The sequence below is a fragment of the Phaethon lepturus genome, unplaced genomic scaffold (genome assembly GCF_000687285.1).
Source record: "Phaethon lepturus isolate BGI_N335 unplaced genomic scaffold, ASM68728v1 scaffold7041, whole genome shotgun sequence".
In the NCBI taxonomy this organism is placed as follows: domain Eukaryota; kingdom Metazoa; phylum Chordata; class Aves; order Phaethontiformes; family Phaethontidae; genus Phaethon; species Phaethon lepturus.
This window is the reverse complement of record NW_010516922.1, coordinates 34,780-62,052: the sequence shown is the minus strand read 5'-3', so window position 1 is coordinate 62,052 and position 27,273 is coordinate 34,780. Positions and strand designations below refer to the sequence as shown.

Sequence of the window (27,273 nt, the reverse complement as noted above, 5' to 3'; positions counted from 1 at the left end):
GGTCAAGATTCAGTCCACTTAACTCTTCAGCATCTATTTCTAGGCCTTCTAACTTAGGTTGGTCCCTAGGCTTTGGCTGTCTGTAAAATCAAACAAGAGATGGGTATTGTTAGAAATTTAGACCCCCCCTGTTCACCAGCTATAAAGGGAGTTGGCTGGACTCTTACCTGAAGCATTTTCAGCCTATAAAGAACCTAAAGTTAGATGGGATAAATCCAGATCCAAATGCAGGTGTTTGTAATCCAGAGAGACATGGAAAATATTTGACTTATCATTTTCTGTTTTGTCTGTTTGCAAAGCATGCAGGACTCTTTTAAACATGTGGGGTTTGTTATTCTTATTGTCTTAAATAAAAACTCTGTGATTCTATTTTATTTGGAAAGATGTTGACAAGAAATCAATGCCAATATCCCAGCAACAGTGATTGGCCTCTGGGAAAATAACTGTCCATGGATAAGTAGGAGGACAATAGGACTTCATTTAAGAAAATTTCAGTTCCAGGCTACAAAGGGAGATGTAAAAACAAGGAATGAAGAACAGACTTTTTAGACGGACAATGCTTTGTCAGCCTTGTTTCAGTCAAACTTGTATGAATCACATGTTGTTGCCCACAGTGGCGCTCACAAACATCTTACATAAATAGCAGGATCCCTTGCTGAATGCATCTACGCGACACAATATCTACCGCATATCCATTACTGAAAAATAAGCAGAAAATTAAAACCAACCATCAGCTTCCATTTTGCACATGCATATTTTTGCTGTTGGTTTCTTAAATGAGATGGTTAAAAACCTCTTTCTAAACTTCCCCCTCCGCAACCCCACCAATGACCTGGCTTGAATCCAGTCCATCTGACTGAGAAAGGCGCCTGTTTAGCAGACATATTTCCCAGCGAAGAAGGTTATAGGAAGGACGTTCCACAGGGCAAATAAACAGGTGAGGTGCCAGAAGACAGAGCATGTGTGCTGAATTTAATAATTCAAGTAGGTCTTGTTATAGCACAGAGTGTGCTGGTTTCATCAAAAGGACCAAAGATAATATTTCCCATCTGTGGAATTTTAATGAATAAATTCTGTTTATTTATGTTTCTCTCTCTTTTTGAAAAGAAATAGGAAAAATGAGCATAACTTCTTTGTCAAATGCCACGTTCTCTGTTAATTTTCAGAAATACAATAACATAAAAGCATCAGTCTCTTAAAATGCTGACAGCTCAGACAGAGTCTTGGACATTGTCAAGAATCAGAGTAGGGTGAGTTTGGGAGGTCAGATGATAGGAGGTTTAACTACTCTATCAGGACAGGTTAAAAGCAGGAGAGAATCAGTGAAGACAAAGAAGAACCAGAGTCAAGGTTCAAAAGAGACAAGTAACCTTGAATACTTCATGTACAACAGCACATACTTAAAGTGGTTTCAAAAAGCATTTCCGAAGGATGGCCAAATTCATCAGCCAGGATTGTACTAACTTTAGAACGAGAGATTCAGCAGACCTGTATTCTCTTCCCAGTTCATCAACTAGCTTATTGGATGATTTATTGGGATAAGCACTTCGACTTTTGTTCATCTGTTACCCCCCCCTGTAAAATGGTAATGAAACTTGCCTCTTTTGCAAAGCAGACATCTATTCATAGGAAATGACACATAAATGCTAGATATTATTATTATAATTATTAATGATAATAATGAAGATAGTAGTACCTTTTTGATTTTGCAGATGAGAATGCACGTTATTTTTGCCTTTTGTCACTGTTAGTCTCTTAAATGATCTGGTATAAATATGATGAGCATCTGTTTCCATCTGTTTCTACTTTTAACATCACAATAAGTTTTGAAAAGAGCATTTCATCATTCAAAGTTTTTTCACCTGCAATTTTAATGCGGCATTGAGGCCAAAGACTCTGACCCAAATGCAAGGACTGTCTCAATCACAACTTCTATAATTGGCCCTGTCCACTTCTGTGCCTCACCCTCTTCTCTGAGGTCTTGTCCCTGCTGCAGAAACGACTCAGCTTCCCCGGGACTACTGCTAAACTGCCGCATGATGCAGCCCAGCAAGGAGAGGAAAACCTGCACTAGTTTTCTGTGGACTGACCAGCTTTTGGAAATGCTTCTATTGCTTTAAGAGCTCTAAAGAAATCCCAGGAAACCTAAAATCTGAATTTAGGCTTCTTAGTTAAATGTGTAAGATCAGATGGAATTAATATAGCTTAAACATGGGCTTAACACAGAGAAAAGAAATCCAAGGATGTGTGACTTGCCTACTGAAACATAACAGAACTGGACTTTTAGCTTTTTTTTCATTAAAATATGGAATCTCACTATGAAACTAAATGTTTGCATATGAAATACATTGAATGAATCCATCTGTCATTGTGAAACAATTTGCAACAAGTAATTACATTACAAAAATTATACTGAGCATGGTGATACGTTAGGACTAAGAGTGATGATTAGACATTAACAATTCCAGACAAATTACATGAAGCACACATTTTTCCAATCAGCAAAGATAACACATTCAGTACGAGCCACTGAAAGAGATTACTGGCTCAGCAACAGAGGGATTCTTCAGGCAAACACTGGAGAAAAGGGACTGATCATTTTGTTTTGATTTGCTACTGTTGAAGTTTGACAGAAGGGTTAATTAAGTTCTCATGCCCTTATGACATTTTCAACTCAGAAGACACGCCAAGGAAACCGTGGACTATACAAATACTCTACGTTTTAGACACGGAAGATAAAATGGTATAGAAATCTTTCTCTATGTGATTTTACTGCATCCAGCCTGGTATCTTGCATACCTCTTCCTAAATGCATTGCTAAGTTGGAAGAAGTCTAGAGTAGAGCAATAAAAATAAGGTTTGGACAGGATGTACTGATGAAAAAGGGAGGAACTGTTACATCAGCTTGCAAATGTCTAGCGGATGAGGATGAATTGTTTAAGGGGCAGGTTGGATTAGGAGTGAGAACGATAATCAGAGGAAACTAAGTAAATGAACGGTCAGTAGCCAACAGTAGTATATCCAAAGCACAAGCTGTGCAGTAGGTAATAAGGTCTCCACGTTTGCAGGTGCTTGCAAATCTGTATTTGCACCTCCTCCTATTTTAAAGTACAGATGTATGAGAAAAAAGGTAAGATTACAGTTATATGCACTACAATCAACTACTAAACGTACATCTGAACAAAAAGACAGGAACTTCATGGATACAGATTTGTAAAAGAAAGCCTACTATATAACAGGACATAAAAATATCCTGAATTATCCCCTGAGAGACTGGCTGGATATGACCTAAAGGGAGTTTTCCAGCTCTAATGTCTATGATTCACCATATATCATGTTCAGAATTTTCTTACTCCTGGAAACAACAAAAAAAAACCCAAAACCCAAAAAATGACAGTCCTTTTCCATTACTGGTTTCAGTTACCATCCTCATAGCCACAGCGTAATTGGATTCTGAATCCACTTACTGAAACACTGAAAGGAAGAAAAGAGTCAGTTTGAAAGACTGACAGGCAAATGCTATTCTCAGTTCCAGCACTGCAAACTATTGGTGACATTAATTTTTTCTGAATTGGTCTAAACTTACATCTCTGTAACAGAAACCAGAATCTGGCCCCTCATGCTGAAGCCACAGTAGAGAGGCCAAAAGCCCCAGACCTGAGGCCAAAATCTAGCAGAATCTGACTTTTGTCCTAGTCCTAAGGCAGGAATCGCAGCATGCGCTGAGATGTCTGAACTGCAATGTGGAGCACTGGCAGACGTTCTCAATAAAAAGCAAGACAATTTGCATCAGATGCCTAACCAGTGTAGACTGAAAAAAAAAGCAAACTACGTCTGTTGGCGTTTCTGTAACTGATTAAGAGTCACTGGCTTGGAAAACAGATCTCTGCTCATGAGTCCAGCTCCCATGCAAGGGCACAGTAGTAGAAGAAACAGACCCCATCCACCATATAATTTGCAGAATTAGTGGAAGATGGTGTCTGATTTTCCGGGTAACTTTTGTTTTATTTTTAGAGGGCAGATGGGAAAGAAATAGCTTTTACCTGCACTGACCTCATTTACCATTTTGCTACTTAGAAGTCATTTTCCTCACTAGAGAATGGAAAAAATGCTACAGTGGTGCATAACCATTTTTTGAGGTTTTAAATGTTACATTTTTTATAGAAAAGGACAAGGAGCTTGAACTAGACACAGAAGCTAATTTATTTTTAGTCCTGTTTCTTTTGAATTAATCTGATTTGGATACACTGATATGCCATCTTGACTGAATTTAAGCTTTATTATAATCTTGTGAATAATGTAAAGGATTGTGTTAACTAAAAATAACAAAAATTATAATTTGCCAGTAGTAGGAAAATGTAACCTTCTTTAGTCATATGGGAAACGGGTAAAAATCAAGCTTTGTTTTCAGTTGCACATTTATATTAGATCAGAACAAACAAATTCTTTGCTAATCGCTTTCAAATTTTTACAGAGGTACTGACTGCAAATCCAGATGGGACTGTTACAGTTATCTAACCTAGCATCTAACACAAGCAAGAGAATTTCAAATAATATCCTTGCATCAAACATAAAATTTCTGTTTAAGATGTCTTTAGAAAAGATGTCCATCTTGATGACGATGTGCGTTGATAGCGAACCTGTGAAATGCTTCCACAAATTTTTCCAGAGGTAAATTCATGGCTGTCACTTCTTTGAAAATTTTAATCTATCTTTTAATTTTCATTATGACTACAATTAAAATACTGATTTCAAAAACACATTAAAGGGAACATTCCCATTATATGACAACTGTTTTAATTGTCTATTAATTTTTTTTTACTGCTAATATGACCACCATTACAGCATGGAGTAGAGGATTCAATCAATCTGGTTCCCATTCACATAGGAACTTGTGGAAAACTGAATACTTAAGGTGAATTTGAGTTCCAGATTCAGTTGCTTATATATACATGACTAGGATATAGGTGTCCACGTGTGAGCTGGGTGTCTCAACTCCACTATAATCAGTGGAGAGCTAGTGAATACAGTCAGTGAACTTGTCCAGCTCAGCCTAGAGTACGCAATTATGTTTAGTCAGCTGGACAGCTTTTAACTCCGCGGACTGCACTGAGCAGGTCCTAGTTCATGTATACAGATCTACACAGTAGCCACTTAAACAGAAGTGTTAGTCTGTAAGCTGGCTCCCGCTTCAGGAGATCAGCTAGAAAATGGCACAGGCATGTAAAATTTGAGATGCTGTAGACTACTCAAGTCATTTACCATGGTGTGGCATTTGTGACACAGAACCTGTATCCAGAAGGGAGACCATGCTCTGCCTTGGGGCGTCTAAAACAGCGCTAGATGCCTCTGAGTGAGCAACTGAATCAAGCCCACAATTTCTTAGCTGCTATACTCACTCCAAGCCAATTTTAAATTCAATTGTTTCCTTTTTAATTAAAATCAGAAGAATGGAAAGCATACCTGACAAACATCATAGTGCTCGAAGAGAGACAGCAAACCAATATCACTGCGGCTTGTGATACCTTTCAAAATTGTGATATTGCCATTTCCAGAGTCCAGCTCTATCACATTGTTGAAAACATTGGACACAGCTTTGCCAGTCAAAAGCAAGTTCACCAATTCCTGTTTGTGACATGTTTAAAAAAAAACACAAACAAACAAACAAAACAGCAGTTAAACATCTTGTCTCTACCAGACATCAGTACACGATTGATTCAGGATTGGTAAGTGTAACAGACTCTTAATTTATTTGGTGGCTTTAAGTTTAGGTTTAGGATTAGGATTGCTTATAAGAAGTTTTCCAGGTATTTTGGGGAAAGTCTACTCCCAAAGTAAAATGCAGAATATTACCGGAGTTTTCAATATTCAACTTTCCAGAGGCAAACTGCTGATAAACAATTAGTCTTACAACTTTCAACCGTCTCATATTAGTGTTGTGTGTTTTTTTAAATTAAAACATTTTGGTGTCCCTTTTTCTCTACAATGAAAGCTACACCATGAATGATATACATTAAAAGCCTGTACAGTTACATGTGCTTAGTGATGTATTTTGTATGTTGGACAAGATATGTTACAAGATTTTTTTTTTTCTCACTGATTATTTCTGGATGAAGTTAACTCTTATTCAGTAAAAGACATTCATCCATATGGCATCACATCTGGTCCATATCACTAATATGCTCGTACTTACTGTAGCAGATTGTTGATTATTTCCTCTCCAATTGAATTGGAAGTACAGGTGTGTCAGAGGCTAAATACATGTGAGAGGTGGGGGTGTGTGCATGTGTGCATGCGAGTGTGCATAACATTCAAGGATCAGAGACACTAGATATTTTGCTTAGCATAAGATCCCGCAAGGGCCAGCTAGGATGTAACGGCACGTAACGGTATCTAGCAGCAGACTGTGCTACAGCAGTGAACCAGCTTACTATTAATAAATAACATATGTCAAGAAACATGAGGGGAAATAAGAAGAAAGTTTCCAGAAAAAATGGTCCAAATTACCATGCCTGAAGACATGAATAACACTGCTATTGCCAGTTTGGACTTAATGTATGATTTTAAAAATACTGCACACATTTATAGCCCCATGTTTCTCCTGAAGGACTCTCCAAAGTTTATAGGTTCTTACTGATGTTTTTAGGACTTCTAATCTACCAGTGATGTTCCACCACCTTTTTAAGGAATCACCGCATAAGCACAGTATAAAAGTCTTCTAGCAACAGTACAAGAGAAGAACATGAAGCTTGCCTTTTGCAGCCAAAATGGCATTACACTTAGTAGCTGTGGACCATATTCAGCCCACGCAACTGCCCATGTTCCAGCTTTGGGGGAATCTGTGTCCCAGAACTTTGGGATCTACATTCCACTTATGTGTCCAAGACAAAGTGTTTCCAACTGGGTGGATGCCTCCGCAGACTTAAAGCCAGTGGGACACATTTGGCACAGGACAGAAGCTGGTATTTAGACTACATAAAGTTGTGGTCCTAAGTGTCAGACAGCGCTTCAGACTGCTTATTTTCAAGCACATGTCTTTTAGACACACCTATAATAAGTCAGCATCTCCAGTTTGAAGTACCAGTTAGCTTCAGTCAGCATCAGCACAGTTAGCTGGGCCGTGACTTTTTACAGAGGAACCGTACAATCAGACATGCAACCTCAGTCATCTTTCTGAAATGGCAGGGAGGAAACACAGTTTGCAGTCTCAGCACTAAAATCAACTAAGGAGCCAGATGAGAGGAGTACGAGCACATGCACATACAGGTACGGACACACGCAGACCAGAAACGCAGGCCAAAAAGCAGAGGCTCTGAAACCAAAAACAACAATATGCCAATACACAAGGAAAAAAGAATAAAGGATGAAGGTGCTTGACACTATGGGGAAAAAGGAAAACCACAAGGAACTTGAAACAAGAAATGCCATCTCTTCCCAGAGGTCAGTTCACAGCTCTGCATGCAGAGGCGTATGACATCCCCAAGACCTCACGTTTAACTTACCTGAGTGCAATAGCCATGGCTGCCAATCAATCGGTTTGTAAGTACATCAAAATCATTGCGCACCCTGAAAAGGAGTGGAGTATACAATTAAATTTAAATACAATTGCTTCATTTAGAAGCAATTCTCTTTAGACTGAATGTCTCTAAAATCTTGGCGCAAAAAAACCCCAAGCTGCTTCCCAACCTATATTTTGGAAGTCTTTCAAAGTGATTTTTGGCATGGTAAAAAAAAAAGTGTATATATCAACTAAACCTGTGGCAAGCAAAAGTTTGTTAGAGCTAGACTAAAGAAAATAGCTGTAAAGGAGAAAAGAAGCCATTATGACCACTACTTAGAACTTTAGAACTTTAGAAATTAGAACTACTGGACTACTTGTCTTACAGAATTACAGAATCACAGAACAGTTGAGGTTGGAAGGGACATCAACTTGTCCAACCCCCCACTCAAGAAAGGCCACCCAGATCCAGTTGCCCAGGACCATGTCTAGATGGTTTTTCAGTATCTCTACGGATGTAGACTTCACAGCCTACCTGGGCAACCTATTCTAGTACTCAGATAAGGTGTTCTCACAAATTGCATGTATTTGTTATTCCTATCATCAATACTTGGAATATACTCACAAACTGAAGATGATATAATCTATACATTATATTGTCCATGAAAAGAAGAAGGAAAAAAAAAGACTCTAGGGGTACACATTTATAATACTGCTGTGTGGTCCCTTCTTCTATTTTATGACATGAAAGAGAAAAGTGTGTGAAATTGCATTATTGATAATTATGGAGTAACAGCTCGCAAAACTAAGTTCCCTCTCCCAGAACTCCTGGAATTATTGAATTAGTGATTGGTTGATGACCTAAAAAATATAGGTTTTAACTGTGATCATTTTTATCCTGCAGCTACAATGTAATTGCAAACATTATTTTATACATAAATAAATGTCTAATCTAGTTTTGAGAAAAAACAGTGTACTATATCCTGGGACAGCTATGGCAATAAACTCCATAGATTAGTTCTACGGTTCATAAAGAAGCTATTTCCTTTCGGTATAAAATATGTTGATCTCAATTGTTTTGTCTACATCCTTATTTTGGTATTGTTACAAAGGTAGAGAGAATGCCTGAATGATCATAAATTAAAACTTAGTTATTCTACACACATCTGGTCTTCTCAGTCTCATTTGACATGCAAAATATTCTATGCACCCAAATATTTATATTTCCTGGCAATTAGCACAATTATTAAAAAAAAAAAAAATAAAGAGTCGAACTGATGTAGTTAGAGTAGACCTAGCTAGAAATTTCCCTTCAACAGTGCTACACTTGCTCTGTTCAAAAATTGATTCCCTAAGCAAAAAGCTGGGACATTCCCTGTCTTCACCCCAAACTTTATATAATTATTTTCTCATGGGATTTCTTTGAAAGCCAGAATCAGAATGTAATATATAAGATTTCCAGCCCTCATGATACTTACAATCATTCAAATCAAATCATAGCCATAAAACCACAGTTCTCCTTTTAAAAAAAATATATTTTTAAGATAATTTACAGGTTTAGTCTCAGTCATAACAATGAGCCACAATAACATCTCTTGCTAGTGTGAAATCAAAGAACAGACCACGGAAAGTGTGCCTGTGATATGGAAAATTCTCTCATGCAACACCGCAAGGAATGGATGAGGTGATAATAATCTTTGGATTTTGGCCATTCTTTAGTTTTAGAAACAGTTTCATCTTGAAAACGCCATAGCCTTGTTTGAAATGAGTAGACTATACAATATGCGTCAGTTAGGGACGATGGGACATACGACAAAGACAATAGGAGGAAGTTCTAATTTCATCTGTAGGTACAAACAATATGGGAGTTTAGAGGTGTATCTCAGATTTTCAAGAAGAAGAACATCTGCCTTTCAAATCATCTCTGCTAATGAGGAAACAAACAACAGGCATATAGCTACGAGATTTACACCTATTCTAAATGCTTTTAAGATTATTATTCATACCTGCCAAAGACTTACCGGCTTTTGTGCAGGTGTATTTATTGTGTTATAATAAAAGGTGTCAGCATTTAAGTGCAAGCACACTTCATGCATTGTAAAAATATCAGATAATGATAACAATGTGTTTTGTTTTCTGCTGGGCTGTGAAGACATTCATTGATGACAAGCAAATCTGAAGCATTTGTTCATTCTGGTGTCTTTGACAGATCATTCAGATGTCAAAACAGACATAATGAATAAATGATTACTACTAATACTACTTCGTCCCTGCATGGAATTTTCCATTTATAATTTTTAAATCACTTCAAAACAGAAAACCCCATTACTTTTAAGCCAGGAGACTTTCAAGTATCCCAGTCATCATCAGATAATGAGTTAAAGGCCTGACTCTACTGAATCCCTCCTTAATTTACAACCCAATGCTCTGCATGCTGCTTTGACAGAATCAAAGGTCAGTAAAAAGATATTACCAAAGAGAACAGTGTTAATGGTAAATATTTCTTCCTAATGCTATATCATCAGTATTTTCCAGTGTAACAGCAGTACCCAATTCTAACTGGAGAGTGAGCCAGGAGCATGCTGACTGCTGGCACAGAACGGTGGTGTTTGCTTGGTAATACTGTAAAGTCTGTGGAAAAAAAAAATCAATCAGAGAGCAAGATACTGATTTTAAAAATCTCCTGGACAAATACGTAAAATAAAGCACGTGTTCAGATATGCTGAAGCGCAATTGTCAGCAGAAATAATTTCCTGAATTGATATATAATCAAAAAGTTGACAATGAGATCTGCTAAATTTCAGATCACTCTGCAAGATCTCCCAGCTTGATTTTTATTTTTAGTTGTACTGTGCGTAGAGTAACGTGGCTTACGTCTGTACTGAAACCAGGGAGGAGAGGGTTTGAATCCTCTACGCCGCGAGTGAAGGTGTGGCTTCTGCTACGGCAGAAGCAGCCTGTTGAGATGAGAGATAGCAGCAAACACCCTCGACTAACATACTTCCTAATGTGCGTAAAGTCATCATTTCAACATTTGTGTTTCAGTTTTTGCCATGGGATCCTTGAATTGCTTAATTCTCCATTCCTCAGTGCTGGAATTGCTTAGTCCAGCTTTTCTGATATCTTGACAAAATGTGGATGTATTTTTATACACTCACAGAACCCAAATAACATGGCAAAACACGTCTCCGAAGACTTTATTAATTTTGTACTGTTCTTTTTAAAAATATTCCTACTTAAACCTTCATTTCCACCCCCCAACAGGGAGATCAGGGTGAGGCACCTATATCCTGGCACTTAACTGTCTTTTTGTTCAGCATGTAACCAAACATTTTTTTTCACATTATCACATATAACGAACGTCTTTATGGGGCAAAACCAAAAGATGTGTAAGGTGGCTCCAGAGAAAATATCTACTTTATAGAAACTGGAGAAATCTCTTCATCACAGAAAAACAAAATACATCCGGTGTGAATTACACATGCTTTTCATGTTTTCTAATGCTGCTGGTTTCTGAAATAGCCTTTCCAAAAAAATATCATTATATATTACAAATCTCATTTTCTCTCCATGTTCCTGTTGGTGATTCTGTGTTAATCCTCAGCCTTGTTGAAACTGTTAGTTTCAAGTTATAAATAATATGTTTATTAAGGATGTAAAGTACTTAGAAGTACTTTAGATTATGCATAGATGCTCTGAGCCAAACCTTCGACTGCTCTGAATTGTCACAGCCATACTGACATAACTTGCTGACTTCGAGGTGGCCGTGACAGTTCTTATTAGGAATCTGCCTCATGTTTGCAATTCATTCATCCATTCTGCGATATACAAATTATAAAAAAAAAATATTCTAAGAGTTTAAGACAGATGGACAAAAATACCAGAGTTAGAAGAAACTGTAATGGCAGTATAAACCTTAGCACTGATGGTGCACTGATAAAATAAATTACAGTGATCTCTACGGACTCTATTAAAGTTTTAGAAGTGCATAAATACAAATCCAAAATATAGATATTTTGAGCACTGGATGCTACAATATAACATAATATGTAATCAGATGAATTTTTCATAGCAAATAACACTGACTTAGATAAATAGGACATTTTAAAAATGCTTCATACACATTAATTCTCAATTTACTTCCAGGAAAATTCTTGCCAAGTCTTAAATGGAGAACATCTGAGCACTGAATATTAAATAGAAAAGTCACATACAAACCGTAACACTAGGAATAACTCCAGACTATCAAAATACGAGTTAGTTCATGTCAAATATTTACCCTAGATATCTTTTGGATTGATAGCAAAACAAAATAAAGCAATATAAACCAGAAAATGGTGCATTCAAGTAAGTGCTAGCTGTTTTATAGTCCTTAACTCTGCAGCAAAGCTGTAATAGAAAATTGGTGACCTCACTTTGTTCATGGCAACAGACAGCTATATTAACAAACACACAATTACAAGTCTATTCTGAAAATAGAATTTGGGTTGGGAGGGAGAAAAACTCATCTTCAAGCATAAGGATTTCAAATAATTACAATGGGGCTGTGGAAAATGACAGGATGGGTGACTGGCTTATTGTGTAAATGTTCCATAATATTATTTTTTTTATACTGGCACACTGCAAAGGTTTCAAATGAATGTTCAAAATAGAAGGGAAGAGCCCTTCTGGAAAAAAAAAAAAAGAAAAAAAAAAGATTGCTGTTTGGGATTCAAACCAGTGAAAGCAAGGAAGTGGCTTCATTCCTTATTTACCTTTTTTTTTTCATGTACTTGCTAATTTCACAAAGTTATTAATAAGTACATGTACTCAGGTAATCATGCACATTTAATTCATCAGCTGAGCTGTTATGGGGTGCTAACATACTATAGGAGGTATTTATATTTCAAATATATGATGTGATAAGTGATTTACTTACTGGCACATTCAACTCACTATTTCATTTTTTAAAATACATTATCTTTCTTACGAATGCAATATGTCTGCCTGTGCACAAGACATTAAGCAAAGATACTAAACCTGGATCTGCTTAACCATATTGACCCCAGGTTTAGCAAACAGCTGAATAGTACACAGTATGACAGTACACTTGCTGAAATTTGGCAAAAATATGACAATGCTTTTGCTAGTGCTCCATTTTGTAGTAGAATCACACTTATTCTTTCAGATCTTTTTAATAAATATACTTTACACCCCTAAAATCAAATCAAAATCAAAAGAGTCCATTTCTGAAATACTTTGATTTCCTGAGGAAAAGGGGAAAAAAAAGGCTGGGAAGATGACAAAGCTAATCAATCACTTAGGGACGGGCTTCATATCATTAATTTTTTTATAACTAAAGATGGACACACAAATATCAGCTAATCACTCTGGGTTTCTTTATATTTTCGTACACGGAGAGAAACTGGTACATTCTGAAGTTAATTTATGTGACCTTGCTTAGAGAATTTGCAGAGTAGAGGAAGAAACTCTACTGGAAAATCTGATGAACATAAAGGGAGCCTGCCACGACTTGGGCATGGCCATCTAATTGCTATATACCAGGGACTGGACAGATAAATCATACTCAGAAATATGCCGGCACTGCAGACAGGCTGAGTATATTTTTTTTAGATTACAAGATGAGAAATAAGGTTGCTATAGAAATGACAACACCCTGTAGTCAGCCTTGAAAAAAGACTCCTCAACTGGACAAGCCAATTACAAGTAATGCATGAAGACCTGGTTTCAAATAATCACTATGTTATAAATTTTAGCTCAATAGTAACAGAATTTAAGTATATAGATATAGAAGAATCAGAGGAAGTTCGGATGGTCAGAAGAAACCAATCAACATATGGAGCGGCTTTCATCATCATCATCATCATCATCATCATCATCATCATCATCATCATCATCATAGAATCTTTGGGTTGGAAGGGACCTTTAAAGAACATCTAGTCCAAACCCCCTGTCCCAGTGAGTAGGGACATCATCAACTAGATCAGGTTGCTCAGAGCCCCGTCCAACCTGACCTGGAATGCTTCCAGGGATGGGGCATCTACCACTTCTCTGGGAAACCTGGGACAAGGTTTCACCATGCTCCTTGTGAAAAATTTCTTCCTTTTCTCTAGTCTAAATCTGCCCTCTTTTAGTTTAAAACCGTTACCCCTTGTCCTATCGCTACAAGCCTTGCTAAAAAGTCTGTCCCCATTTTTCTCATAAGCCCCCTTTAAGCCCTGGCAGCTGCAGGAAGGTCTCCCCGGAGCCTTCTCTGCTCCAGGCTGAGCCCCCCCCAGCTCTCCCAGCCTGTCCTCCCAGCAGAGCTGGTCCAGCCCTCGGAGCATTTTTGTGGCCTCCTCCGAACTCGCTCCAACAGGTCCATGTCTCTCCTGTGCCGAGGGCTCCCGAGCTGGATGCAGCACTGCAGGGGGGTCTCACCAGAGCAGAGCAGAGGGGCAGAATCCTCTCCCTCGCCCCATGCTGGCCACACGGCTTTGGGGGCAGCCCAGGACACAGTTGGCCTTCTGGGCTGTGAGTGCACGCTGCCGGCTCATGTTCAGCTTTTTATTCCCCAGTACCCCCAAGTCCATCTCGGCAGGGCTGCTCTCCATCCCTTCATCCCCCAGCCTGTATTGATACTGGGGGTTGCCCTGACCCAGGTGCATGACCCTGCGCTTGGTCTTGTTGAACCTCATGAGGTTCACATGCGCCCACGCCTTGAGCTTGTCCACGTCCTTCTGGATGCCATCCTGTCCCTCAGGTGTGTCAACGACACCACTCAACTTGGTGTCATCTGAAAACTGGCCGAGGGTGCACTCAATCCCACTGTCTTTGTCATTGATGAAGATATTAAACAGTTCTGGTCCCAATACGGACCCCTAAGGGACACCACTCATCACCTATCTCCATCTGGACATTGAGCCATTGACCACTACCCGCTGGGTGCGACCATCCAAACAACTCCTCATCCACCAAACAGTCCACCCATCAAATCCATATCTCTAAACTGGAGAGAGAAGGATTGTGGGGAACTGTGCCAAAGACCTTACAGAAGTCCAGATAGATGACATTGGTAGCTTTTCCCTTGTCCACTGTTATGGTCACACCATCATAGAAGGCTGCTAGGTTGGTCAGGCAGGACTTGCCCTTGGTGAAGCCATGCTGACTGTCCCGAATCACCTCCTTGTCCTCCGTGTCCCTTAGTATAGCTTCTAGGAGGATCTGTTCCATTTCCTATGAGAAGAGACTATATAGAGAAGGACCATTTCACTACAAAGGGTCACAACTGATGGATTGTTCTTCAACAGAAGTTCAAAAACTCCTCAATGGTAAGGAGATGATTAAGGAACAGCTACTCACTGCCTTTCATAACATGAACTAGGCAACGCTCTGTAGACTTATTGGGCAACCGGTTCAAGCAAACAGAAGGAAAAACTCTTTCACAAAGAACGTAACTACATTGGGGAACTGATTGCCACAGGATGTTGCAAAGGCCAAAAGAATTAAAGGGTTCAAAAAGGTTTTAGAAAAATTAATGGAGGACAGGTTCATCAAGGACTAATAAACTCAATGGTCCGGATACAACTGCCAGCTTAGGAAGTCTCTGAATTACCGACTTTCGGAAACATGGAGAATATACCAGCAGAATAATTGCTTCATATTCACCCCATTTCTTACACAGTTTCCTTCAGCAGCCACAGCTTTCCACTATCAAAGACAGACTAACAGGCTAGATGGACCTTTCCTCTGATCCTGTACGGACAGTCTTACGGAACTGAGGGGCAATTATATCAACATATCTCAGATACTTCTCAGAACAATACTCGGTGTTTCTATTAGTCACGGTGTGTACTACAGCCATACTGGGATAAAGCAGAGCTGCCGAGAGGGGGAAGAAAGGAAGATGATGTTCTCTGCATCTGGCAGGTAAAATCCAGCCATCCCAGTTACACTTTTTCACAGAAAACCACATTTCTTAATTGCTATCTTGGCTTTCCATGTTTTTCTGTGGCAGCTTAGGAACCTGAAATCTAGACACACTTTGACTAGGTTTATTGAGTCACAGGCTAAGTTTACTGATACATTTTCATTTTGTACGAATATTGTTCTTTAAATTAAATAATTCTTCTCGGTCCTTCTTGTTTACTTACAACTGTTACCCACACATTTTTTAGAAAATAGTTATGTCCCCTCTCAAAATTTGTTTTTTAGGCTAGAAAAGATAAAAAACTTTTGTTCTTCTTCTGTAAGACAGATTTCTTATTCCCCTGTTCTTCCCTTTCCCTTCTCTTCTCCCAGTTTTAATGGGTGAGCCCAATTTGACATGCTTTTTTGATGAGGACGCATCAGTGCCTTGCACAGTCTATCAATATTTCTTCACCTCCTAAAACTATTTATGCTGATACATAAAGGAGTAGATCCAATGCTATTTTATAATGCTGACTCAAAGCTCAAAGTCACTGCGTGCTCCGCTACTCTTCTCAACTCTTTATCCTGCCATTTACGACTTAGGAATCCCCAAAGTACAGTAGTGAGGGGTCCCTGTTTGCATGGCCTTGTAGTTTCTATAGTTAAAAGAAATTCTTTTCTTATTACCTTCATCATGAAGCTGAGCCAACTATTTTTGTACATGATTTGTTTTCTGTATTGACAGTGCCTTTCAACTTTTGAGTCATCAGTACATTTCATTAGCACACCGCTCCCTTTTTCCAACATTACTGTAGGGAATAAAAACTAAGTTTAATCCCAGGCTGATCACTGAGGAACTCTATCAGTAATCTTCCCCACACTGATAACTTTTCTGAGTCCTTTTCCTTTACCACCTTTACAATTCTTAAAAGATCTATTATTTTCTTATTAGCAAACGACTTCTCATTTGGCATGACAGCAAATACAAGAACTTCTTATTAACTCTCCATTAAATAATTTTATTCCTTTTTTTTCAATTTAATTAACAGTTCTCCATTTGGTACTATAATTGCATGCTTTACTGAATTTCAGGCAGAATTAACCTATTTCATTTCCCACTTTAAAAAAAAGCAGCTCTTTTATCAAATCAGAACGTTAGTTCAGTCTTGTATAACTTATCTTCTATAAAATCAGACTGCATTCCCTGCCATTTTCCGTTTATCTCTGTAGTTAGTTACTCTTCAAATTTACTTCAGAATTTTGCCTACAGCTTTTCAACCTGCTGAGATACAGGCTAAGTTGCTTGGTCTGCTTTTCCACCTTTCTTAAATGTAAGCATTCTTTCCTATTACACAGTTATATGGTGACCTCTATTGTGAAAAGGTATTAAGCATCATTGTCATTGTATCTGTGATTTTAGATGCTAGTTATTTCAGTATTTACAGGTGGAGAGCATCCACTTCTCCAGACTTACTGCACCAGAGATGCAACATTACTGTATGTTTTAATGGGGCAAGTGGTATAGTATGAGAAAGCATGTAAGCTTTTCGGATCGAGCCCATTCATAAAGTCTGACAAAGCAAGAGAGAGCTCAGAAAGTCTTGCATAAGTTTAGGAATGAGACATAAGCAAAAAGATATCTGGTTTCTTTTTTCTTTCATGTTGTGTTCAATTCTACCTCCCACAAAATTAATTCAATTTCTATGCATGGATTCCATTTATCCATCTTAACTTCGCATCATGTTGCTCTCCTTACTGAAATGTAAGGCAGAATATTAATTTAGATTTGGAGCGTTTTTTACATTATTCCTAATATCAGCCACATCCACTCTACACAGAGACTTCACATCTTCTCCTGATGCTTCTTTATTGATATGATAAGGAAATTGCTTCTTGTGTAACTTCTGTGACACAAGGTCTGGGTCTGACCTTGTATGAATCACATTATTTCTGTAGTTTCCAACACCAAGACTCAGACCACTACTGCTAGACCTATTTGTTGCTCACCACACTTTTTTCATTCCTTTTTACTCTTTCTTTAGAGATCAGAAAATTCTCTTGAGAATGAGCTAATAAGCTTCCTTCTCTTCAGGCACGTTCCTCAGCTTTATGATTTATCCAGATCTATTCTAGAAGGAACTGGATGTGTCAGGAGAACAATCTTGATTTTTTCCCCTGTTGCCATAAGAAATCTTTCTGTGGCATACCTACACCAAATTTGCTATCATCCAGTATGTAGTCCACTTCTCTGTTTTGTGGACCCATGCTAGTGGCAGGCTTCCTGAATTTTCTTAATAGGGAGACAAGAGTCATATGTCTGTCCCCATTATTTGTGAGAATCCCATTCTTCTCCCCTTCCTTTATATTATTTCCCAATATACCAGTCCCTCACCTAGCAGGATGTCAAACAGAATCAGTATAACAACCTCTTTGTCTTCTTGATTCTTCCCTTTTTTGCTGAGTTTGGTTTCATTTTTTCAGTTTCCTTTACCACTAAATTTTGTTCCTTGTTCTTCAGCACAGCAAACTTCTTCAAACCTAATTCACCTCTTCCTCTTCTTTGCCTCTGTGGTCATGTTTCCACCTTGGTCACACTCCTTATCTAGCTGGCTATACAGCTTCCTTATCTTCAGATCTTATTTGACAGATGCCTCCATATTTGTGTCGTGTCAGATCCTATTCTCCTTCCTGTATCTTGTCTTCAAAATCCCATTCTACCATCATCTCTAGCTTTATTATTTTGTCCCTGGGGCCCCTCTTTCTTAACTGTTAAAAAGTGGGGTTTCTTTTAAATACATCAATGTATTCCGCTGCATATCCAGTTTTGAAAGAATATAAATCTCATAGCTTCAAATCTTGGTCCCACATCCTCTTTCAAATATTGCTAAGACAGTCTCACTTATTGTCCCTGTCTTCTTGTCTTTCTTTGAAGGAAAAACATTAACTTCTTCCAAGCAAACTCCCTTCTTTATTGCCTCCTAGCAGCTGAAGCTGCAATTTGTGCTTCATTAAGGTTCTACATTTATTAATATATTTACTAATGTAGCAAGCAATTCTTGCCCTGTGAACATCCAGCTAGAAGGGCCTCTGTCTAATTCACACAACAGAGCCTCAAAGACAAGGAAGATCCTGAAGATTATGAATTGCATGCAACCTACTGAGCAGGAAGCACAGAAGTTCACTTACCCAAACAACCAAGGACTCAGTTCTTCCCTACCAAGGACTGGATCCCACACAAACTCTTCTATTTGCTCTCCTCCCACTATTCTTGATATATCTAATCTCATGCTTCCTCCATGTTGTAAAATCACAAATGGGTCTTGGAGGGGTCTGAGACTCTCAAATATGGATTTTTCAGTTAGGTCAAGCTGCTTGTTTTTTAGCACTGTAACGTAATTGACAGCTGTTTCCCCTTAAAAATAGCTGCTTCCCTATCTTTTTCAAACACCAAAAGACTAAGCTGTAAAACCACATGATGACATGTATTTATATTACATAACTGTAAACACTGAGAGCAAACTGCTCACACACGTAATTTCCCCTTGCTCTTGGTCTACTAGGCGTTCTCAAGTAGGAGGGGGAACTACCTCTGAAAAAGTTTTCCCAGAAAACTGGCTCATAGAAAAATGTATTTCCATCAAGAACTGAGTATTGCCACATGTGACTGGATCTTTTATATGAGGTTGTAATTGCTTTTACTATTGGACAAGCCAAATGGTCATTTCACAGAAAGCCTTTCTTCACCAGCCAGATAGCATGAGGAGAGCAGGTGCATTTTAGGGGAACTCTAAATTAGAGATTGGCTCTGAGACAGGAAAAGGTGTCAGTTAAGGAAAGTGGATTGAGGGTGGAGGACCCATTGTTCCACCTGCAATTCATGCACCATCAGAGCATCACTTTCTTTTTCAATGTCCTACGTGACTGGAAGAGTTTAAAAGTCAAGTAACATGTCAGAATCAGGGTTATTTCATGGTAAATGATACAGAAAAGTATACAGAAAGGATATAGAAAAGGATACAGAAAAAAAATGTATTGATACAGATTACTACAATGACAATTATCTTCTGTTACATATCTCAATAAAAACGTCTTACTGCGTGAAGGTAGTCTTCCCAGAGCTTGCTTTGCAGTATTTTTTAATTGCAGTATTTTTTTATAATTTTAATGTTATTTGAGATTATTTAAGATTATTTATCATAATCAAGTGTATGGTTAATTAAGAGTGCTTTTTCTGTCCTTGCAGCAATATGAAACAATGTGGATGAAAATGGATCAGCAAATCCTGTCTGAAAGGCAGGTAACATCATGGCTAGAGATGCCAAAGTTCAGTACTCAATTTACAGTTTCTTCTCTGATTTGTGCCACCTCATTCTGGCCACAGTAAAACAATGTGCTCACGTGCTTATTGCACATGCCCAACAAATTATACACATCTGGAAGATCTTTGATAAATCAGTCCCCACAGGCTTCTGCTTCCCATTTGTCACATGTCCCTCCTGTTCTATGAAAACTCTGTAGAGCAGGAATTGTATGGCTATGGGCAAACAGCTGATCCTGAGGCCAGGTAAAGTGTGACCCATAGCAACTGCATAGCTACATGCTCTTACCCTGCAGCAAATCTGAGATTACTTTCTCCTGTGCGAAACAAGGATGAACACATCTGTTTGCCCTGTAAGTTAGTGCATGTACGGGTACAGCTTTGTGGAGTAGTAGGTGACATGCTTAGGTGACTCTGAATGTGGCTTTACTTTCTGACGCTTTGGCAAGGAGAGTTTCTGATCTTTATTACAGCCCATAGGTACTGCTTTACTATAAATATATTATGTAAATGTATAACAGTATGTCTCACAGTGAAATGCTATGGAGACAAATAAAGACAAAACCGTTTTGGATTTTTTTAAACTGATAAAAATAGTTTGCCAATGGACCAAAGCAGGAAGGTTCTTGGAACATGGCTTGCAACCAGACAAAGAATTACAGAAGTTAAACCAAGTTAACAAACGGATATATTTGAGCATAGTATGGGGCATAATAATGATAACATAATAATGATAACCATGCATAGTTTGTCCAGCATCCTTGGAGCACTTAAAAAGAGCAAGTTGTTCACTGAGGAAGGTATACAAGTCCTGTAAATGCTGAAGCTAGATGTTCAGCATAGCCAGAGAGGGATTGTAGTCACTGCTCCTTTGCCTGTCTGATCAGGCTTTCCTCTCACATGAAGTTCAGACAAGTCAAAACTTCTCTTTCCTGTAACATGCCAAGTGGAGCTCAGCTTCATTTATTACAGGAAGGATATTTTTTGAGATGGAATAAGTATACTGGACAACTATTAAGATAATTTGATGCTTGTGTGTGTTTATTTCAAGGTTGGATTAGAATGAAAGATGAAGAAAATTTAACTTCCATAGCTCAGTAAAATGGTACCACAGGAATGAAGAATAAGTGCTCAAGAGCACAGAACAACATAACTTTAATCATATGATTCCCCTTACTAAAAAAGTGTTAATTGATAGAAGATTTCAGAGAACTAGATAATTACTAATAACTAGGGGCAGACTTATTCGTGTGAGAAGTCCTAGACTGACAAAGAATCAAAATGTAATTTATTCCATTTAGTAAAAACGCATTGGATTTTGGGGGGAAAAAAAAAAAAAAGAAAAAGAACCCCACACAACGAAAACTCCTAAACTCAGAAATGGAAACAGTACAAACAATTTTTAAACACGGCTGTACACATTTCTGGAGCAGTAAAGACTACAGAAGGATAGTTATTAGAGTTGTGGGACCACAATAAGGAAAAAGGTGTTGACACATATTTTCCTAGATTTATATGTGGCCAACCTTAATGAAGTACACAGCCTCCTCTTGACTTGCAAAATCACTCTACTTTTTTTTTTTTCCCCACAGATAAAGCCATTGTTTTCTTAATTCTCACAGAAACACTTCATCGAAAAAATTGAAAAGATACGCAAATGACCAATGCTGACTGCAGAATTACATTTGTGATCTGCTGTCAGTAATTGATAAAGTATCCCTAAGTCAACGAAAGAGATTGCAAACACTAGTGTTTTGATTCTATTGATCAGAAAATTTGTGAGTAACACAGTGAGTCTGTTTCAGATGAGGCTCTATTTATTTTTTCCATGTAGCTTGAAAACGGCAATACACAAAGGAATTTGACCTAAGGAATTCTCTCATTCAATATGTTCTTTGCTCTAATAGGTTCTACCAATGATGGTTTTATGCAATAAAGTTATCGCACTGATCGATTAAGAAAAATATGGCAATTAAAAGAGCCAGTGTGACTGGTTGGTAAGAAGCTGAAATTTAAAGAAGGCTTTTCAGTGAATGGATCAGAATCAGCCACATCCCAATATAGCAATGGTTTTGCATGAGTAAGCACAGGGAGGAAAGTGCCAAGTGTTAGAGGTGATGAGACAGCATCTAGCAGCGAAATGTTGTGCTGCAGTTCCAGTATATGTTGCAACTTTAGTAAGAGTGTGGGGTTTACTGAAGCTGCCATTACAGGGTCAGTATAAACCACTCCTGAGAATTCGTAACTCTCCTACAGGCAATGTGCCATTCTTGGATGCAACAGTGAGGAACACATGGGGGCTTGCAGCCCGCTTTTAAGTGCAGTGTCTCCTAGGTACATGGAAAATGTCCCGTAGCTCTTAACAACGTGAAGATTTTAGTACACATTTTGCACATTCAGGAAGATTAGTCCCTTGAGCTAGTGCAATACGCCCACTATTTTTTAATTTTTCACTGGTTGTAAAAAAAAAAAGGAGGTTACAATTGTTAGTAACTAGCATTCCTTCCTGTACCAGAAGCAACAACACGTTCTCAGCAACTTCCTCAGGAATTCTCACTCCTCTTTGGCCATTTGTTATCAGTTCTACCAGTGATGATCATTAGTGCATGGAGTATGATAAACTCATTACCAAAATCTACAAAGCAGGGCAAAATGCTGCATTTCCTGGCATGCGTTCCCATTAAATAAAAATACTTAGATTGTCAGTGATTTAGAACAACTGCCTGACAGACCTAGCTGAAATCTGGAATTTCCGTTTACAAGAAGAATCAGTAACCATGTAAAAATTATGGAGCCAGACCCAAAGTCAGCCTATCCCAGCATCCAGTCAGCAGCAGCAGTAGCAAACTTCAAGGCAGAACACAAAAATGGGGCACATGGAGATTACATCTAGACGGGTGGGTTTAAAGGCACTGAAGCATGTACATTCCAGTAATTTGTCTAAATTTATTTGAACCTCCTCATACTTCTGCCCTCCTCATCTCCCAGTATTGAAAGTTACTTATGCTTTGGGAAAAAAGTATGGTTTGTTTTAAAATTGAAACCTGAGCATTTCCATGACAGTCTCCAAGTTTTTGAACTCTGAGAAATAGTATGTAATCACTCCTTATTCAACCTTATCATGGATGTCTAAATTTTTATAACATCCAAGTTATTCCTCTTCAATGCTGAAGAGGAAAGATTTCACCTGTCCTCACGTGGAAGCTAGTCCACACTAAAGGGAAACTCTGTCTTTCAGTGTGTTCTAGTTCCAATGGGACTTTACTGACCTGGGGGGTCAAGACTACATGCAAGATAAAGACATGAGAAGGTCATGTATTAGACAAAGATTTACCATGGTTTTATTCTGTCCTCATTCCTTATCACCGTAACTCCCAGTACATTATTTCTTTTATGTCTGTTACAGAAAATTGAACTACTATGTTCAGATAATTAAATTACGAGTAGTGGTGCCAGAATTTCTCTCCTTTTTTATAATAGCCTATTTAAAGTCCATCACTAGGTAAGTATAGTTGAGACCTTTTTTTCATCATGTATAATGTTTTGCATTAACACTGAATTTCATCTCCCATTTTATTGACCAACCACTGTAAGAAAGAATTAATTTTGCCACTTGATGTTTACAGTGTAAAACCTCTATAGGAGCAGGTCATTTATATTTTCTTTTTATGTAGGAAAAATAAGTACACATTTCAGGAGATTATTTACCTCATTCTAAGGTAGATATTCAAAATAAATCAAATAATCATAATCTTTTTCTCTTTTTTGAGCATAAAGGAAGCCTAGAAGTAAAATATTTCCATAGAAAGTAAATAAAGATAAGTAAGATAGATCATTACCCTCAAAATAGCAAATATCTAAGAAATAGGAGTCTTAGCTAGTAGTACTCCCTCCAAAATCAAAGAAAAAGATAGTCACTGCCCACAGCAATTCTCCTCACCTTTCCTGACACTTGTTTTCAGATAGGATGACTCTCTTAGAGAAGCTTCTCTCTTTTCACTGACTACAGAGGGAACTGGTAAGACTGAGAGGGCATAATTTTTAGAAGGCTAAATTTAGATGAGATTACTCCATTGTTGGTACTATGAGATCCTTCTGAACTGCTAGAACTTAGTCACAGATTTAAGAAGGTGCTAACAGGTCTTGATCATGCGGAACCGCGCCAACTACTGCAGCTATCATTCCCAAGTTATGTGGCATGGTCACAACTGCATGCCATCTTCCATCTGTACAGACATGCACTTCCATCCTGCACTTCTTCTAGATCAGTTCTGCACAGGTCTTGGGACAGTGGTGCTTATCTTTCAATTAATCAACCTCATCATTTAGTCCACATTCAGTGCTCTGCCTTTTAAATTGTAATTAATGCTTCCCAACCATATAAAATAAGGTATTCTTTTCTTCTAATTATATCCTGAAGTGAAAGCTTCAGTAAACACTGGAGTTATTAATGGAACATAAAATATCAGGAAGAACATTTGTGATTGAAAGAAACATTTCAATATTCATTAATCAAAATGCCAGTCGTCTTTTTGTTGAACCAAACACAAATGTTTTGGTTTGGTTTCACTGGACATACCTCGGCATCTTACACAATGTTGTTTTATGATAACCACAATTCAAGACTATTCCATCCTTAGCCTTCAACTTGACTAAAGAAATGTCAATTATTTATAGAAGATATATTTACCAAGGGACACCAGCGAGTCAGAATTGTGGGCACATGGTGGAGAACTGACCCAAACAGAAGCATTTCAACATGATTTGAGAAACTAGAATATGACAGCTTCTCAACTAAGATTAAATAACCTATCTAACTTTTTCAATACAATATGTACACAAAGATCAGAAAAATTGAAACTTCCATGGAGTTTTCTTTTTCTTCAAAAAAAATCCCACTGGTTTTCTTTTAAGAAACTGGGACAAAAAAAAAATCCCAGGGAGATCTATTACTGGATGAAAATTCCATTACTTAAAACAACTCTTACTTGTCTTCAACTATTCATCCAGAACTATGTCAGTTATGTAAATAATTACTAACAATGCTTGTAACACTCACTAAATGGTACATATTTCTTGATGATACAAGCAGTGAGTTATTTGTCTTGATATTTGTAATATCCTAAGAAAAGTACTATGACATAGCTATTCAAATCTATTACTGAAAATTATATAAACGAAATTTAGTTTGCACTTCTAAAAAAATTTATGCACAGGTCTGAAAACACATTCCACTGTATGTAATGACAGAGAAAAAATCCTGTTTCTTATAAACAAAAGATAGGTACCAATGCAATGTATTACTCAGTACCAAGCTAGAAGAGTAACGGTACTTTAAAATGAAGTTCTGTGAGAAAGTCATGAATCTTCCTTGAAATAGAGCTACATTTTGTAAACAATTCTGACACTGTGGACCAGAACTGTAAAAATATTTAGATACCTAAAAATGCAAATAGGCACCACAAGGTATTTTCATGTTCACTTTAGACAGTTAGCTCCCTCAAATACAAACACAGATGATTGATTGGTGTTGCCATAATCCATCTGTTACGAAATGAGAGGTGATAGGAAAAATAAGCTCCTTGCTTATATTATTAAAGAATGTTTACCATTTTATAGCAAGTAAAGCAATGCTAACAATAGCAATTAGGAACATTGCTGCTTTTGGTGATCCTACCAAATGCCAAATAAGTCATCACTTGCTCAAATACCTTTACTAATCTGGACCTCTCTGCTGTAACTAATTCCAAAAAATGAGAATAACATATGCTCTAAAATTATCATGTCATTTGTCTTAGAGTGCAAAAGTGGAGTTAAGCCAATGGCCTGTAGTGTTACTGTAAGCAAAAGAAAGGAAGAAATGACAATAAGAAAAAAAAAATGCTTGTAGAAATCTCAGAAGGTGAGCAACTGAATGCATGTCACAAATTTGGACTAAGTTGCTATTTATTTTCAAGACAATGCAGAGATGTAAGAAATAAAAGCTTACATAAATCAAACCCGAGCTGCTCTCTTCATGTTGGTTGTTACTGCAAGTTGTCAGGGCACAGTTCTTTTCACTTGCAGATAACTCTCGGAGATGTTTACAAAAGTGGAATTTGACAAAATGAAGAAAGCTTTTACATTCTGACCCACTCTGATATTCACAGTACCACATAAATATGTTTAATCTGCATAAAAACACAATTAACTGTAACTGTGCTTGGGCAAGCCTCAATGAGTTTTTTAAAAGAGGCTATAATGACTACCCCTTAGTTAGAGCTCAGCATATTTATTATCCTAATAAACTGAGACCAGATTTGTCATACCTTACCTATAACCATCTAAAAATTAGCTACCTAATCTATTTTATACTAGCCTTTCTTTATCATTATCATTGACGGAGAGATTGGGACATCACAAGTTATTCATCCCTACCAAGAACAATACCTATGTGTAATAAATAACCCTTTAAACGAATCTTGCTTTCAACTGTCGAGACAGGGAGAGTAGGCAACTACCTTAGACATGATGCCTAATGTTTAGATGGAGTCATTTATATCAGATATGGTAGATCGATCGCTGCCACTTTAACAACATATATATATACAATTTTGTGTGTATACAACAAAAAAAGCCAAGATTAGGTGGGTAAATCTGCATAACTTCCCCATATTTATCAGAGTAAACATCAAGACAGATTAAAAAGGCCAGAAGGTTAAGTACATCATGGTTGTTTCCTCACTTCGCACACCTTGTTTGCTCTGCAGTTTATGAAACAGGGATACAGAGACACTCACAGATTGATAGATCTTGATAAGATGACAGACACAGTCAGAAGGATGCACCCACAGGGACCGATTTCAAACTGAAAAAGAAAAGGACTGTTTTTATTATGCTTGTTCTGTACATTTTTGACCCATTCCTAAAAAAATGCAAATCAAACTGGAAGTAGAAAGAATTGTTCTCATTTGTCCTAAAACTGAATTTATTGCTCTGTTTGTTAAAATGCAAGACATGTCCATATAGTTTTTGAAGCAATGTTCAGAAGATATCATAGAAGACCGATAAACACCAAAAGACTGGCAGCTGAACTATAACAGGTTTAGTAACTTCTCTACACACAGTACCTGGTGAATATTCTGCTGAAGAAATACAATCAGATCTTCATATCTTGTGGTACTATGTAGTATTAGCTGGGAAGAAATGTAAGAAGAAAAAACAGTAACTGAAACAGTAACAACCCATTTTTATAACCTGAAAGCTGAACTAAAGTAGCCAAAACTTTAAATCTGACTGGAAAGATTTGAACTAACAAAATGGAATAAAGATCTAATGAAATCTACCTCTTACTGTTGTTACTTGCTGTAATAGCGCATCTCAGCACTTCTGAATTTTTAAGTACTGCTTCTTGTTGGTTTTAAGTTTTTTGAACAGTTTGATTCAATTTTAACCACTGTTTATGCAATGAAAAACAACTCCTAGAACAAACATAGAATACTGAGCTTTTGAAGATATAGAATGGGCAAGTAGCTCAAGAATTTGTACCTATGTGGTGAGCCTTGTATAGTAGGCATATATCAGAGCA

General features: G+C 37.7%; 1 protein-coding gene across 1 annotated transcript in view; it reads right to left on the bottom strand.

The window, feature by feature from the left end:
• FAM188B (family with sequence similarity 188, member B) overlaps positions 1 to 27,273 on the bottom strand; it is a gene marked incomplete at its 5' end in the record, with an annotated part of 78,670 nt that overhangs the window by 18,636 nt on the left and 32,761 nt on the right. Inside the window, 4 exons of the mRNA XM_010296214.1 lie at positions 5,464 to 5,625; positions 7,503 to 7,566; positions 26,486 to 26,553; positions 26,816 to 26,881. Of these exons, the coding sequence (XP_010294516.1) occupies positions 5,464 to 5,625; positions 7,503 to 7,566; positions 26,486 to 26,553; positions 26,816 to 26,881 (360 nt within the window). The remainder of the gene's footprint in view (positions 1 to 5,463; positions 5,626 to 7,502; positions 7,567 to 26,485; positions 26,554 to 26,815; positions 26,882 to 27,273) is intronic.